At 33.6% G+C, this 17,709-nt stretch overlaps 1 protein-coding gene across 4 annotated transcripts; it reads left to right on the forward strand.

The window, feature by feature from the left end:
• Window positions 1-75: 75 nt before the first annotated feature.
• tmco6 (transmembrane and coiled-coil domains 6) lies at window positions 76-15,582 on the forward strand. 4 transcript variants are annotated; one of them, XM_073921456.1, is made up of 13 exons: window positions 76-324; window positions 505-632; window positions 706-815; window positions 1,854-2,037; window positions 4,587-4,691; window positions 6,788-6,879; window positions 7,020-7,136; window positions 8,655-8,766; window positions 11,867-12,035; window positions 12,459-12,553; window positions 14,773-14,940; window positions 15,199-15,324; window positions 15,422-15,580. In XM_073921456.1, the coding sequence occupies exons 1-13, from the start codon at window positions 234-236 to the stop codon at window positions 15,434-15,436; spliced, it is 1,512 nt and encodes a 503-aa protein (XP_073777557.1). In that variant the 5' UTR covers window positions 76-233; the 3' UTR covers window positions 15,437-15,580.
• The last annotated feature ends 2,127 nt before the right edge of the window (window positions 15,583-17,709 follow it).

Raw genomic sequence — 17,709 nt, forward strand, 5'->3', positions numbered from 1 at the left:
ATAATAATAATAATAATAATAATACATTAACGTTTACATGGCAATCTCTTATTTTGAAAAAATATTTCGCTCTTCATGTATAACAACTGCAAATCAACAGCAAACCAGTATGATAGACGTTTTTTATAGAATGTAATGAGATAAAATAAAAAAAGAAGACAGGCTTAAAGTTTTTAAAGTTATAAGTTACAATAAAGAGCGCGTTTTCCGTTTGGATAGTAAGAATAATAAATATGTGGAGGCTGAAAACTATCCATCACAAAGCAAGTGCATCTGCAAGTGATTTAGAGGAGTTCAAACGCAAGAGAAGAGAATTTGAGAAAGGTATTGATGTTTGTTTTACTATTCTATATCAAAATTATATCATATTATAACCCTGTCATCTCTTAATATGCTTTATATATGATATTTTAACCTTGTCTTGATGTCACCTGTTTATCTTTTAGATGTGTTTAAACGTAGCCAATAATAAAACATAATATTTACATATTCATGTATTCACAGCTCTTAGACAGGCTCGGAAAGACAGACAGCTGGTCAGTAAGAGACTCCTGCAAAATGATGTTGAGGAAGAAGAGAAAGAGGAGGAAGAGTCTATGGAAACATGCTTTACTTTTCTGTCTTCTGAACAGGTATCTAAAGAGAAACAAATTGTTTATTTTTATCATAAAGAATATAGCTCATGTGTTGTATTTGTGGCATTAGGTGAAAGAGATGATACGTGGAGTCCAGATGGGCGGTGAGGAGAAAGCAGCTCGTCTGGCATCTCTAAGAAAAGCACTGAGAAACCCAGAGAACCAACTTGCTTTCATTAAGTATGACTACAAATCAACCAGTTTATTCAACTGGTCTTTAAAAGCAAATACCAGTGGATAAACTGAAAAAATAGCTGCATTAAGAAAACAATTTGCATATAAAATTGAAAATAAATATAGTTTTAGTTTTATGTATATGCACGCTTTTATTTTTAAAGATCTCTCTTGCTTTCCAAGACTTTATGTATTTGATCAAATTTACAGAAAAAAATGTATTTGTGAAAATTTTGAAAGAAAAGCTAATTTAAAATAACTTTTTTCTGTTGCAATATGTTATGCCACAAAAAGTTTAAGCAAACTATTTTCAAAAAATAATAATAATCATTCATAATAATCATCATAATAAAATGTGAAAATATATACATTTATATACAAACCAGTTCTTCAAGTAAAACAATTTTACTACTTTTCTGTATCACTGAATTTGGAGATAAATATATTTTTGATCAGTTAATTCAGCCTCGATGAGAATAAGAAAAGGTTATATGATATATGAAGACTGATTTGTCAGCAAGATGCTTTTGATCATTTAAAATACAATAACATTTAGTATATGATGACTTTGTATATTCTAATTGTAATTGTAATACTCATAATAAATATGTTGTTTAACTTTTTCAAAAGTGATTTCAAACATTAAAACACATATATTATGCTTTATACATCTATCTACAGCAATTCATGTGTCTTTAACATGTATTCTCCACTTCACTTCCTAATCTGCAATTGCCTCTCTGGCTATACCACTAACTGCACTCAAAAAAAAAAAAAAATTACTAATGCTCTCCTTCTTAGACTTTACATACCTGAAACTTGCCTATAGCACTTATTCATTGTTGCTCTTATAGTTGTGTAAATTGCTTCCTTGTCCTCATTTGTAAGTCTCTTTGGATAAAAGCGTCTGCTAAATGACTAAATGTAAATGTATTTAAAGCAAGATTAAATTATTTTTAATTCTGTTTTAAATGTATAATGAAATGCTTATTTGTCAGCCATGTGTACTGTTCTTCCTACAATATTGTGTGTGTTTTTGTTCAGATCAGAGAACAGCATGCACATGTTGATTGGGCAGCTCAGTGCTCATAATGCTCAGTGTCAGCTGGAAGCGACTCGCTGTCTCCACCAGCTGTCCCACTCTTCTCATCCCAGTGTTAGTCAGGCCTGTGTGCCAGCCGGCCCATACCTACTCACCTACCTCTCCAGCCAGAGCACACAACTAACAGTGAGTGCACCACCACTTCATATCATGAAAAACACAAACAATAGTTATCCCCATACCGACTGAAGAATTGATTACATGAAGAATTGAAAACATCTTTTGTATTACAAGTTTTCTATAATGCTAAAAGGGATAGTTCAACCAAAAATGTATTTACTATTTACCTCAAGTGGTTTCAAAACCTTTGGGCCCTATCATACACCCGGCGCAGTGTGGCGCAAGGCGTGGCGCAATAGTCCTTTGGTAGTTTCAGCTTGGCGCAAGAGTCGTTTTGAGGCGTTGTGCTACGCTGTTTAAATAGCAAATGCATAAGCGCTCAATTGTGCGCCTATTGGCGTTCTGGTCTAAAAAGGAAGACGTTCTGAGGCGGACCGCTGGCGTGTTGCTATTTTGAGAATCTATAAAAGATTTTTCATTAGACCAAAACTAACCCGGTCTAAACTCCGGCGCAGAGTTGCGCCTCGCTTACATACTGCTTAATACGCACAAGAGAGCAATAGGCAAATATCTTTACATATGAAAAAAATTTAATATTAAGGATATATATATAGGATATAATAAGAATAGATATAGAATATAAATATAATGGATTAAAATATTACAAAACATACTATTTTCTAGCCTACATAAATATGAAAAATCACTGCTTTTTATGTCTTCTTCATCTCGGGAGTTTTTTTTTTTGTTCATTCATAACAATTTGCTTTTGTATAATGTTATTATTATTAGCAGTATTATTTATTATATCCAAATTTATATTTGTTTTATTAAAAACAAGCTTAGATTTGCCTACCTGTCAGGTTTTAGACCATATGGGGCGCAGCATGTGTTTTAGGATATAACTCAGGTTTTTGAGCTCATTTTGTTATTATTGTTCATTTATTCATTTGCTGGAAATTAGAACTGAATTTAGAAATAGTTTTGAAACGAATATTTGCGCTTAACAAACAAAAGTATTTATTTATAGACTAATTGATGTCTGAGCATAAAGGTTTCCCTATCCAAGAGTGAAAGTAAAAGTGATCCATTATCTCTCATTCTCACGCAGTAGATGCTCTGTTTAACAGTTTTCTGTTAAAAAACTGTCAACTGTTAACTGTTTGCTTGTGAAATGCTAATTTTTTCCACTTAGACTTACTTTGCGTCCTGTAAATAGCGAATGCGCTCTTGGCACGACGCAGCTGGGTCTTAAAGGGAATGGAAGATGAGATTCTAATTGGTTTATTTTCAAAACACACCTATAACTCATTAAGAAAATAAACTCAACCCTTTTAGACCATGCGCAGAGGCGCAAGGCAGATTTCCCGTCCTTAAATTAGCAAAAACGCGTCCTGACACGCCCTGAAAGCGTTTGCGCCCTGCGTTTTGCACTCTGCGCATGGACCGTCAAAATAGAGCCCTTTATGTGTTTCTTTATATTCTGTTGAACACTAAAGAAGATGTTTTAGAGAAAGCTGAAAACCTGAAATTATTAACTTCCATAGTAGGAAAAACAATTACTATTGAAGTAAATGGTGACAGGTTTCAGGAATACTTCAAAATATCTTTGTTTGTGTTGAACAGAAACTCAGAAAGGTTTGGAAAAGTAAAGGGTGAGTAAACAATACCAGAATTTTCAGTTTTGGGTGAACCATTCCTTTAAATATGCAAATTTGCATTCATTTGCATACACTTCTACTACAAAAAAAACTGAACTTTTGAATTTTTCAGGTTCAGATTTCTTTCTATTTTATAAACACATTAGAGTCAAATGTTTTAACGGGAGATTTTTTAATCTCTTTTTTATGACTGTAATACAGAAAATGTGGAAAGATCCAGATTAAAAATACATTTTCATATTTTGCTTGTTAAAATGTGTATAATCAGGCAAATAATATATGGACAGATGCCTCTGTAAACCCCTTCAGAATGCAAATATGACTAAAATTGATTTATTATCATAAAACACGAGAAAAAGCTTATTTTAAGAAAACAGCCTTTAAAAAATGTGCACTATAATTGAAATCTACAGTCACAGATTGATCAAGTGCAACAAAAGAAAGACTTAAAGGTCTCGTGAAATGTTTTGAACGTACTGTAATTTAAACTAAAACATCAAGACAGTGTGAGACAGAGTTGCTCCTCTCCATTTAAGGAAAAAAAGGGAAAAGGCATTTTGTTTTTATCTCAGTTCTCTCATTGAGAAAGTTTTAACTCAAGCACATATAACAATAGCCTCTTGAAGGGGGCGGGGCATGCCAAATAATAGAGAGCATTCGATTAGTCAGAAGGTTTAATGAGAAAAAGTATGAAGTGACATTGAAAAAATTCTTTAAGTAAAAGTAACAAACTGCAAGCTTTGGATGTTTATGTTTTATAAATGCAAATTTTGTCACCGTTTTGAAGCATACCAGCTTTTAGATAACCTCAAGACTAACATACTGATGCTAACCTCTAAAAAAAACTTTATTTTGATTTCACAGAGACTTTAAAAGTTTTTTTTTTTCAGTTACTGTCAGAGAGATGTGATCACTTATTCCTCATTACTTTGTTTCTTTTGTCTTGTCCTTTAGGAAGTTTGTTTATACACTCTGGGAAATCTGTGCCCTGACAACGCTGCAGTTAGAGAGAAGCTTCTAGCTCAGGGAATAGTCTCTGCATTAGCAAACTGCATTCATGTGAGCACATTTACAGTTTTTCTAGTAGCAAACTTTCACTTTCATGCACTGTTATTGATTAGAATTGCCATGACTCTTTATCACAAGTCTAAGAATATATATATATATATATATATATATATATATATATATATATATATATATATATATATATATATATACAGTTGAAGTCAGAATTATTAGCCCCCTGAATAACTATACAGCTTGTTTATTTTTCCCCAATTTGTGTTTAACGGAGAGATGATTTTCTCAACACATTTCTAAACATAATAGTTTTAATAACTCATCTCTAATAACTGATTTATTTTATCTTTGCCATGATGACTGCAAATAATATTTTGCTAGATATTTTTAATACACTTCTATACAGCTTAAAGTGACGTTTAAAGGCTTAACTAGGTTAATTAAGGGTAATTAGGCAGGTTAGGGTAATTAAGCAAGTTATTGTATAATGATGGTTTGTTCTGTAGATTATTTAGAAAAAATATCACTTTAAGGGGCTAATAATTTTGTCCCTAAAATGGTGTTTAAAAAATTAAAAACTGCTTTTATTCTAGCCGAAATAAAACAAATAAGACTTTTTCCAGAAGAAAAAATATTATCAGACATACTGTGAAAATTTCCTTGCTCTGTTAAGCATCATTTGAAAACTATTTTAAAAAGCAGAAAAAAATTGAAGGGAGCAAATAATTCTGACTTCAACTGTATATAACCTCCTCCCAATTTCTGTTTAATGTAATGAATATTTTTTCAACACATTTTTGAACATAAGTTTTAATAACTATCTGATTTCTTTTATCTTTTCCATGATGACAGAACATAATATTTTATTAGATATTTTTCAAGATACTAGTATTCAGCTTAAAGTGACATTCAAAGGCTTGACTAGGTTAATTAGGTTGACTAGGCATGTAAGGGCAATTAGGCAAATCAATGTATAACTCTGTCAATGTATAATTATAACAATGTATAACAATGTATAATTCTGAAAAAAAATGCTTAAGATGTTTAAAAATATTGACTCTAAATGTTTTTTTTTTACTGCCTTTATTTTAGCCAAAATAAAACAAATAAGACTTAAAAGTATGATTAGAAATATTGTCAAAAAGTCATGAAAAAAAAAATCACTGGAGCGCTAATAATGTTGACTTCAACTATGTCTGTGTGTGTGTGTGTGTGTGTATATTGGATTGTACAGCATGTCTGAATTCATTTTTACAAAAATATTTGCCAATAAATTTTATCCTAAATAAAAAGAAATTATATGTTTTAAACTACTGTACAATAAAGAGTTTTGGACAACTTTAATTGAGCACATCCATTCCTCTAACATATTGATTTTGTGGCTAATGTTGGTATTATCGCTCTGATTATTCTCAATTACTCTATATTGTCATATTTTGTCATATTTCAGGCTAAATAACGTTTCTTACTGTCATTTGTTATAAATGTTATTACTATAATGCCTCCAGATCACAGTTAATCACAGTTAATCATTATACAGTACATAATCCAGTTAGTTCAAACTAAAACTATTATATAAAACTTTTTTTTGCTAATTGAAATACATTTTTAAACTAACAAAAAAGAGAATAAATAAAATATATTTGATTTCACATAGCTGCCAAGGAAATGTAACAATAAAATAACTACAAATCAAATACAGAAAACAATATAGTTTAATCATATTTATATAACAATAATATTTTTAAAACGTTATTAAAATGTATTACAACAAGAAATTTATTTGAGAGTTTATAAAAATATTATTTGGGACATCAATATAAAACATATGCTGTTAAGTTGGAGGTTCATTCTGCTGTGGTGAGCCCTGATTAATAAAGGGACTAAGCTGAACAGAAAATAAATGAATTAAAAATTAGATTTGTACTTTAATTTTAATACAGTAATGAGATTTGGGGAGCGACTATTATTAAAAAAATGAATGTTAATATCCCAATAATAGTGCAGTTTCTTTATTTGCGCAAAAAGCTGTTTATTGATTTTTATTTATTTTTTATTAAGGATAAAATGTGAACTGTGAACCTGAATATGCTCTTTGCAATCTTTAGAAAGCAGCATTGTTTTTGTTTTAGAATCAGAGGTATAATCTGGCAGTGGTGGAGGCGTTCGGCTTCACTTTATCCCAGCTTCTACAGGCCAAAGACGCAACAGAAAAAATCATCCCGTAAGTGACCACAGCTTATTTAATCAAAACTTCAACATATCTTAAATATACGCAACAAATGATCAACTGAAATTGCTACTGTCTATAATAAGTAGTTGATGCCGATGCCATTATTTCTCACTGTATGTTTTAAACGGCAGAGCGGTCATGGCTTCAGGAATAGTCCCTCATTTGATCTCAGCGTTGACTCCGGATCCTGAGTTCGGATTCGGTCCAGCCATTGAGTGCTCGTGGTGTCTGCACTATTTAGTCAGCAGGTGTGGCCTTTTCTACTCTCGTTCACACCACAACAATGGAGGACTGTTTGAAACCTGTTTAGTGGCAGTCCTTCCAGATGATGTCAGTTCTGCTTTAACCCTCCTGTTGTCTTAAAATTCAGTGTACATTGTTTTCCTTTGGGTCAAAAATATCCCGCATTCACTAAACCACTAAGAAGCCTATAAAGCCCAATAGTATATGGATGCAGACTTGGATTTGCAAGCTGAGAATGCATATATCAAAGATGCAATGTCATACAGAAACTAAATTTAAATTCAATCCTCAAATCTGTTTTGCATGAAGAAACAACCTCATCTTCATCACAAACCCTGGGAATGTAAAGGTTTTCCCTCATATGAGTATGCAGTTTATCATCAATGGATAATCAGTGGGCTAACACTAGTTTTTGACTGAAGTAAAGGAAATATTTTCTAAAGTTAAAAGAATGTGCATACTGTAAGTGTGAAATGGTTTCAGCAAGACAGTACTCATAAAAGTTAAAGCCGTAGATTCTTAGTGTGTTTCTGTAAGTTTGGGAGGTGTGCATCTGTGTTGGAGTGTTAGTGTGTGTGCCAGTAGTTTTTGTGGTGTAAAATTTTTGTTTTGTTTTGTTTTGTTTTTTAATCGCTGGGAGCTCAAAATTGACCCAAAGGATAACCACTGTAGCTACTCTAAATGTGTGACCTTCATGAAAATATTAACATAGACAATTAATCTTTTCATTTCAGGAAAAAAGTAAGCAAATTTCAAGATGTGTTGTTTATTTTATGTTTTGGTCATTTTAAAAAACTTTACCAAATTTCACAAACTTTGTTTACGTTTTTTTCGTTATTACATTTTGTTTTGTGCGTTATTGATTATAAAATGGCGCACAGGTAATTACTGACACGTAAATCAATAGGAATTCCTCAAGGTTAACCTCTTTGTGAAATATGTGTACATCTGTCATGAAAATAGAAAATTATTCACTTTTCTCTATGTTGGAGTCAGAAAAAAGTCACCAAATTTCACAATTTTTTGTTTATGAAAGCTGCTTGGCTGGATTTACCTGGGTGACCAGTCTGATTTTAGAGGGGTTTTGGCCATTTCCAGGCTGGGTTCAGACATTTTAGCCTGGTCTTATCTGGTCAGACTGGGAAATGACCAGCTAAAACCAGCTTGACCTGGTTATGATGGCTTGGCTGGTTAAGCTGGTTTTAGCTGGTCATCTCCCAGATGTGCTGTTTATGTTATGTTTAGGTCATTTTACGTTTAGTTTTGTGCGTTATTGTTCATAAAATGGTGCACGGGTAATTATTGACATGTAAATCAATAGAAATTCCTTAAAATTAATCTCTGTGTGGAACTATGTGTGCATCGCTAAAACCAGGCTGGTCCGCCAGCTAATGCTGGTTTAAGCAGTTTTTTTTTTTTTTTTAGCAAGGACGTATCTTTTCTCATGTTAATGTGGTACACGGTTCATTTTTGACAAATGTTGACAAATCATTTAATATTTGACGTGATGTGTTTTACAGCAGTCTGGATAACTCTATGCTGATTGCTCATGGCGCCCTTTCACACTGCAGTGCTGTTTTAATCGCACTAGGAGGCGCTGTTGCAAAAGGAAACCCACAGGACGGTCTGGAACTGGTAAATCGCCACAGCAAAGCATTTATGTTTTAAAATGTAATCAGTCTATCCATTTAGCAAAGCTTCAGTAATGCGTTGATTTGGGAATTTCATTCATTTACTGAGCCGTAGAGGAATTATGTGATTGAGGCTGGCATTACATTATAGTAGAGCTCTGATATTCATCTATTTTGATCTCAAAATTACACCATTTATTAAAATTGCACAATTCATTAGCAATACATGCTGTTTATGGTATTTTTACTGTAAAGGGAAGCCAATTGCCTCACTGCCAGATTATGCTTTTGATTTTAGAGCAGAAAAACAAGGCGGCTTTCTTAAGATCACAAAAACAGGTTGTTTTTCATTCCAAATAAAAAAGAAATAAGAAAAATAACAAACAGCTTTTTGTGTAAATAAAGAAACTAGAATGTTATAAGACAATAACATGTATTTCCATGACAAGAATCCCTCCCCAAATCTCATTACTGTAATAGAATGTTTTTAAATGAGAATAATTATTGAGAATTATAGGAGGGGGGATTCAGTGTAGTATTTTTTTTAATAGTTTGAATAAGTCTTTGCTCCCCATGTTGGCGTGGGTCTCCTGCGGGTGCTCCGTTTTCCCCCACAGTCCAAAGACATGCGGTACAGGTGAAATGAGTAAGCTAACTTGGCCATAGTGCATGTGTGTGAATGTAAGAGTGTATGGGTGTTTCCCGGTGTTGGGTTGCGGCTGGAAGGGCATCTGCTGCGTAAAACAAATGCTGGATAAGTTGGCGGTTCATTCCGCTGTGGCGACCCCTGATTAATAAAGGGAATAAGCCGAAAAGAAAATGAATGAATAAATCTTTGTGTTTTCATTTTAATTGTAATTACAGCAAACATTTAACATTATTAGCAAATGCATATATTATGTCTATTTTATTTACTTTAATTTCTATAATGCTCTGAACAGCAACATGGACATATTTAACATATCAGGCAATACATGGTATTTTATATGTATTTGAGTAAACCATGAAAAACAGAGTGACACTTTCCAAATCATCTATGATTATCAAAAAGGCATATTTTCTCCTTTTATAGTCATTCTGGAAATGGTTGTGTGAAGATTCACACAAATCAGCAGTTTCTGGAATATTAAACTTTAAATATTTATTTAATCTATAACCATTTAATTTCATTTAAAGTCACTTAATAGCATTTCTTTCCCGTTCCAATGCTGAGTTTAGATATTTGATCCTGGTAAGAAATGAATGAGCATTAATGCACTAATGAGCTGTTTTACAGGCATACAATAAAGTATGTGTATATTCAAGTAAAACAAGTGGGTAATAATAGAGTGTCCTTCAATCTAGGGCAGTGGTTCTCAAACTTTATTCCACCAAGTACCACCTCAGAAAGAAATTGTCTCTCAAATTGTCTCCCACCATAATGACCGGTATTGAAATACTGTAGCGTAGTTGGTGTAATTACAGATTATTTCTTATTATTATTAATAGTTATTATTGTCAGCCACTTTGAACATTATAAATAGTTTGAACATTAACACTGTGCTGTGCCTACAGGTAAAAATAAATAAAGTGTCAAGGTTTAAATTAAAATGTGCTTTTAAAAGTTAATTAAAAATGCCGCTGTTCTTAAAAAGTACAAATTAAACTGCTGTAGTTAAATGTAAGGTATTATCATAAAGTAGCCTATTCATCAAAACCTGGAAATGTTTCTTGGGCCTCATAATTATAGGCTAAATGTCATAAAATTAATATAAAAACTCTTTTTGATAGATATTAAAATATATAACGCATGCATACGACTTATTTATATAAGTATCTTTGAAATCTGAAAATTAACTTGTATTTTAGATATATGAATTAGATTTACATATTTAATTTAGAAATTAGTTCGGTTTACTACACATTAAAGTAGGCTATGTGTGTCAGAAAAGCAAGGGATTAAATCTGTCAACATTGGGATATAAAAATACAGGATATGCCCCCAACAACTGTGACAAATATGAGGAGGAAATTAACTTCAAATGATAGAACACATAACAAACATTAAAAAATTAAAAATAAAAGGTTTAGTCCGTTAAAATCAATTTACTGATCACAACGGGTGTTATCGTACACGCCAAAGGGTTAAAAGTGTGTTCATTCTTTTACTTTGATTATTTAGTGATTCCTCCGCGTACCACTAGAAGGAAGCCTGCGTACCACTAGTTGTACACGTACCACAGTTTAAGAACCACTGATCTAGGGTGTTGTTTGACATCATTATGTCACTAAAAAGGAAGGAAAGGTATTTTGGTGGAAAATTATCTGGCCACATGATTTAAAATGTAAGTAAAGAAATAAATAAGTACATGGATAAATCAGTTAGAACAAAAAATGAGTACAAATAAAAGAAATGTAAATTTTGATTTAGTCTTGATTACTAAAAATAAGCTATTGATAAAAAATACTTCTACAGCATTTCATTCATTCATTTTCTTTTTCGGCTCTGTCTCTTTATTAATCCAGGGTCACCACAGTGGAATTAACCGCGAACTTATTCAGCATATGTTTTACGCAGCGGATGCCCTTCCAGCCGCAACCCATCACTGGGAAACCCATGCTCACTCGTTCCCACACATACATACACTACTGTCAATTTAGCCTACCCAATTCACCTGTACTGCATGTCTTTGGACTGTTGGGGGGAAAATGAAGCACCCGAAGGAAACTCATGCAAACGCAGGGAGAACATTCAAACTCCACACAGAAACACCAACTGACCCAGCCGAGGCTCGAACCAGTGAGCTTCTTGCTGTGAGGCGACAGCACTACCTACTGCGCCACTGTGTCACCTTCTACAGCTTTTATTAATGTTAATTCACTTCCATTTTTACAGTTACTAATACGTTATTAAAATAGAAAGTTAGCATTAATGCGCTGTAAACTATCACGTACAGTATTTTTTTTGACATAAAAGTACAGTTGATGAATACTGTCAAATATGTTGCTCATAATTATCTTGTGTTGAAATTAAACATTATTTATAGCACATTAATGTCTGAGAAAAATTGTCTCTGTGTTATTCTGGAAGCTGACTTTAGTTTTTTTTTTTTTTTTCTGTGCAGCTCATCTGGCCTCTTCTGCGTTGTCTTGGTAACCTGCTGGCCAGTGGAGGTGATGTCATACCAGAGGACACGCGTCTCCTGGCGGCGCTGTGTGTCTTCGCTCAGATTTACCTTCACCTTCACCCTGCTCTGTCCAGAGAGAGCCTGTGGACACTCAACAACCTGACCGGTGAGCTGGACATCAGCCTCACATTTATTTCCATGTCTGTTAAAGGGAGAATTCATCAAAACTGAAAATTCTGACACCAACTCTGACTTCACTTGTTCCAAAAATGTTTGACTATTTCTTCTGTTAAACAGAAAAGAAGATATTTTGAAGAGGGAAACATGTAACCATTAACTTCCATAGTATTTGAGTTTTTTTTTTTTAACTGTGGAAGTGGTTACAGGTTTTTTAAAATATCTTGTTTTGTGTTAAACAGAAGAAAGAAACTCATTTATGTGTGGCAGGTGAGTGAATGGTAAGTAAATCTTCATGAACTGCCCCTTTAACTAAGCAGTAAAACTGAAAACAACCAAGAGTAGCTGGTGTTTTATTGGAGAAAACGGCATAATGACGATTATGACTAATTTTATTGATTTATTTTTTCAGCTGGTTCCAGTGGGTTTTGTTCTGGGCTACTGCTTCTAAATATGGTTCCCATATTGATCCAATTTCTGTCTTTCTCTGGAGGAATTAACTCAATGGTTAGCAACATGTATACGTGCATACACACACACACACACACATATATATATATATATATATATATATATATATATATATATATACATACAAACAATTAAAGGCAAAATTATTCGCCCTCTTGTGAAATTTTAATTCTTTTAAAAATATACTAAATGCTGTTGAAAAGAGAGATTTTTAACACATTTTAAAACATGATGGTTGTAATAACCAAGTTTTTTTTTTTTTTGCCATGATGGCAGTGCATTATATTGTACTAGTTATTTTGCAAGTGTCATTTAAGGGCTTATGGTTAATTAGGTTAAATAGGATAGTTAGATTAATTACATTGGACAAATTCATTCATTCATTCATTTTCTTATCGGCTTAGTCCCTTTATTAATTCGGGGTCGCCACAGCGAAATGAACCGACAACTTATCCAGCAAGTTTTTACGCAGCGGATGCTCTTCCAGCCGCAACCCATCTCTGGGAAACTTTCACACACACATTCACACACACACGCATACTCATACACTACGGACAATTTAGCCTACCCAATTCAACCACATGTATTTGGACTGTGGGGGAAACTGGAGCACCCGGAGGAAACCCACACGAAGGCAGGGAGAACATGCAAACTCCACACAGAAACGCCAACTGAGCCGAGGTTCGAACCAGCAACCCAGCGACCTTTTTGCTGTGAGGCGACAGCACTACCTACTGCGCCACTGCCTTGCCCATTGGACAAATCATTTTGCAGCACAGCAGTGTAGTAGGCAGCACGATCCTCTCACAGCAAGATGGTCGCTAGGTCGAGCCCCAGCTGGGTCAGTTGGAATTTTTGTGCAATAGTATCTGGATGCAGCCTTTATGATGCAAGCTGAGATTGCATCACTTAGCGATGCAATGTGAGACACAATGCACTCAAATGGAGTGAGTGATATCACTGTGATGGGTGGGGTTAGGTGAGCCCATTAAAAAGCATTGGATGCAGCTCAGATTGCACTGCCCCCGGTCTGCATCCAGACCCCTCTTATTCTATGTGGAGTTTACCCAAAGACATGCTGTATAAGTGAATTGAATAAGCTAAATTAGCCATACTGTATGTATGTTTCCCAATGTTGGGTTATGGCTGGAAGGGCATCCACTGCGTAAAACATATGCTGGATAAGTTGGCGGTTCATTCCACCGTGGCGACCCCTGATTAATAAAGGGTCTAAGCTGAGAAGAAAATGAATGAATGAATTTAAAAACTGCTTTTATTGCAGCCAAACTAAAAGAAATTACACTTTCTTGCGAAAAAAGGAAAATATTAGGAAATACTTTAAAAATATCCCTTCAGAAATATTTGAAAAATAATAAAAATTCCACAAGAGGGCTAATAATTTTGTCTTCAACTATATATATATATATATATATATATATATATATATATATATATATATATATATATATATATATATATATATATATATATATATAAATATATAATTTTACAGTAAAGTGTATGGGCTAAATAAAAGTTTCAGTACAAATTTTAATTTAAAATATTTATAAAGAGCTACAAAGTGAATAATTAAGAGTTATAAAGAATTAAAGTTCTCAAAGAAATAATTAAAAGTTGTAAAGAGAAAATAAATAGCATTTTAGAACATATTCATGAAGTATATAATTAATTATAGATTACAATCATTTACTCACCCTTTACTTGTTTCAAACCTTGAAGTTGTTCAAATGTAAGTGATGAGTTTTTCACACAAATTAAGATATTTTGAAAAATGCTAAAACCCACGCATTGACTTCCATAGTACTTGTTTTTCCTACTGTGGAAGTCAATGGTTACTGGTGTTCAGCTCTTTTTAAAATATATTTTTTTGCGTCCAACAGACGAAACAACATCATTAAAACTTGAGGGTAATTAAATAGCGAGTGAATTTTCGTTTTTTGGGTGAGCTGTCCCTTCAATTAAATATTGCCTTGGGTGTCCTAAGACTTCTGTTAAAAACTGAAACATGATTTTGTTTTATGTTGTTGTTGAAAGAAAATTATAAATATGCTGATATTTAATTTTTTCTAATAGTTGGCTAGGTTAATTTTGTCAGTGCCGTTAGCTGCTGTTTCTATAAAAAAAATATAAGTTTTATCTTCCTGCTGATACAGTTCTCCTGTTTCAACTTGTACATTTTAATAGCATACACACCTAGATTTCAGTTCTCACGTAATCATTTTTGTGTGTGTAAGGCATTAAGAGTTTTAGGTAATATCGCCCATCACGGACCAGAATACTGTGTTGGTTTGACACAAGCGGGGCTGCTCAGCGCTCTCTGTGCCACACTCAAGATGGCCGACCCGGAGGTGGTCACCCTCAGTCTGGAAGTGCTGTACATGCTGGTATCCAGCAGCCCACAGGTCAGAAACAACATATAAAGTAGGAACCCTTCATCAAATAAAACACTGTTAGTAAGGTAGAGGATAAAAAAATGGGCCAAAAATAAGTTTTTCATTTCTTTATTGTATTATTATTTCTCTATATGCAGATTATTATCTTCAGCACTTTGTCGTGTGCTTCATAAATAAATGCACTTAATAAGTTTAATATTCTTGTTGTTGAATCACATTTAGCATGTATCTCTGTATTAAAAGTCTTTGAACTCCTTCTTGGAACAGGGAGTTGAAGAGTTCACGAGGTTAAATGGCATTCCTCTGCTAGAAGCAATTCAGTATAACAATGAAGGAGAGCAACGTGTCAGAGCTGCTTATATTCTCGATCATCACTTCCCTTCTTTCTCTGAGGTCAGTTCTGCATTTGCCTGCTAATAAAGTATAATATGTGAGAAACTGTAGTCATTATCAATATTTTCACTCTTTGTTTTTTTGCTCTTTTTTTAAGGTGGAGAGCCTGTAATCATAACATGGATTCCAGTGACAGAATTGCACAGATTTCTCTTTGCAAATATTTTACTGGTTTAATTAAGATTTTTTTCACAGCATTCATGAATTGTGGTTTTCATAAGTGAGCACTGAGCTGTGAATAAATGATATATTTGCTTATCTGAGGCATGAATTTTCTGCTACCTGCTGATCTGATTGACCTATGGATTAAGAGAACAGCTTGGTTTTAAATGCATTTAATTGTTTTTTGTACTTTATTGGTTATGCCATGGCCATATAACCTTACTTTAGAACTGCCTTAAAGGGATAGTTCATCCAAAAATGATAACTTACTCACTATTTACTCACCCTCAAGTAGTTCCAAACATTTTCAAACAAATAGGTTTTTTCTTCTGTTGAACACAAAAGAAGTTTTGAAGAATGTTGAAAACCGGTAACCATTCACTTTCATGTTAGGATAAACAAATACTACGTAAGTCATTGGGAACCCATTTACAACATTTTTTAAAATAACTTTTTTTAGGTTCAACAGAGGAAAGACACTCACATAGGTTTGTGACAACTGAAGTATGAGTAATTTTCAGTTTTGGGTGAACTATCCCTTTAAGTCTTTGTGACATACATTTCAGACCTAGGAGCCAAAGGAACACTCCACTTTTTTGTTTGTTTTTTTTGAGAATAGGCTCATTTTACTTGAGTTTTACCCATTTTGAATACATTCAACTAATCGCTGAGTCTGGCAGAAGCACTTTTAGCTTAGCTTAGCATAAATCATAGAATCGGATTAGACCATTAGCATCTCACTCAAAAAAAAAAAAAAAAGAATTTTGATAATTTTCCTATTTAAAGCTAGACTCTTCTGTAGTTGCATTGTGTCCTAAGACTAACAGAAATAGAACTGTTGCTATATACTAGGTCAATATGGGAAGGAACTTTAGTCTCATTCCGGTGTAATGATCAAGGAACTTTTTGCCATACCATGGCTGCAGCAGGCACACACTATGCAGATGGCCACATTGGAATTCACCTAGAGGGAGACTATCTTCAAGTGCTCCTTAATATCTCTGCACTTACAATGTGTGTTCCTTTAACCCATAGGTGTCAAATTTGATTCCTGGAGGGCCGCAGATCTGCCCAGTTTTGTTCCAATCCTGTTCAAACACAGTTGATCCAACTAATGAAGGTGTTCATGACTCTTATGAACACCTTGATTATTTGGATCAGTTGTGTTTAACAGGGTTGGAGCAAAACTGTGCAGAGCTACGGCCCTCCAGGAATCGAGTTTGACACCTATGCTTTAACCATACATGCAAGACAAGGTGGATGCTTTCATGTTGTTTACGCCAAATTCTGACTCCATCTGAAATCTGCAGCAGAAACTGGAACTCATAAGACCAGGCAATCATATTCCAGTCTTCTATTGTCCAATCTTGGTTAGTCTGTGTAAATTATCTCAGTTTCTGTTCTCAGCTGTATGCACTGCCACTGGTTGCTCTTCTGCTGTTGCTACTGTAGCTCATCTGCTTCAAGGTTTGATGCATTGTGTTTTCAGAGTTGCTCTTATGCAAACCTTGGTTGTACTGTTTGAGTTGCTGCTTTTCTATCAGCTGAACCAGCCTGGTCATTCTCCTTTGACCTCTGTTACCAACAAGGTATTTTCACCCACTATTTGGATTAAATCCTAGAGATGATTGTTTATGAAAATCACAGTAAATCAGCAGTTTCTGAAGTACTTAGACCTTCCAACCAGCCATGTTCAAAGTCATTTACTGTAAATCACCTTTTCCACCATTTTATGCTTAGTTTGAACTTCAGCAGATCTTCTTCAAAATATCTCTGAATGCATTGAGTTGCTGCCATGTTATTGGTTACTTAGATATTTTAGTTAAGGAACAGATTAAAATTAAAAGTGGCCTGTTACTATAACCTAATGTAATTTTGCCATATGTTAAACATTCAGGGTATTTAGTATTTTAAATGAATACTGAAAGTTACCTCACCATTTCTCACTATTATGCTAGTAAAAATATGTTTATCTTTTTAGAATCACTCGACAAGCAAATAAAGTTTCATGACAGACAAAAATATATATTGACTATATGCTTTTCTGATTTTTTTTAATATTGGTTTTAACCATATTTTGACTTCTGCGTGTAAAAAGCTTATTGTCTTTGTGACCATAGTTAAACTATGATATTTGTCGTAAATTATAGTTAAACAAATAGTAGTACATCTATATATATATATATATATATATATATATATATATATATATATATATATATA

Source organism: Danio rerio, chromosome 14, assembly GCF_049306965.1.
Source record: "Danio rerio strain Tuebingen ecotype United States chromosome 14, GRCz12tu, whole genome shotgun sequence".
NCBI classification, from domain to species: Eukaryota; Metazoa; Chordata; class Actinopteri; order Cypriniformes; family Danionidae; genus Danio; species Danio rerio.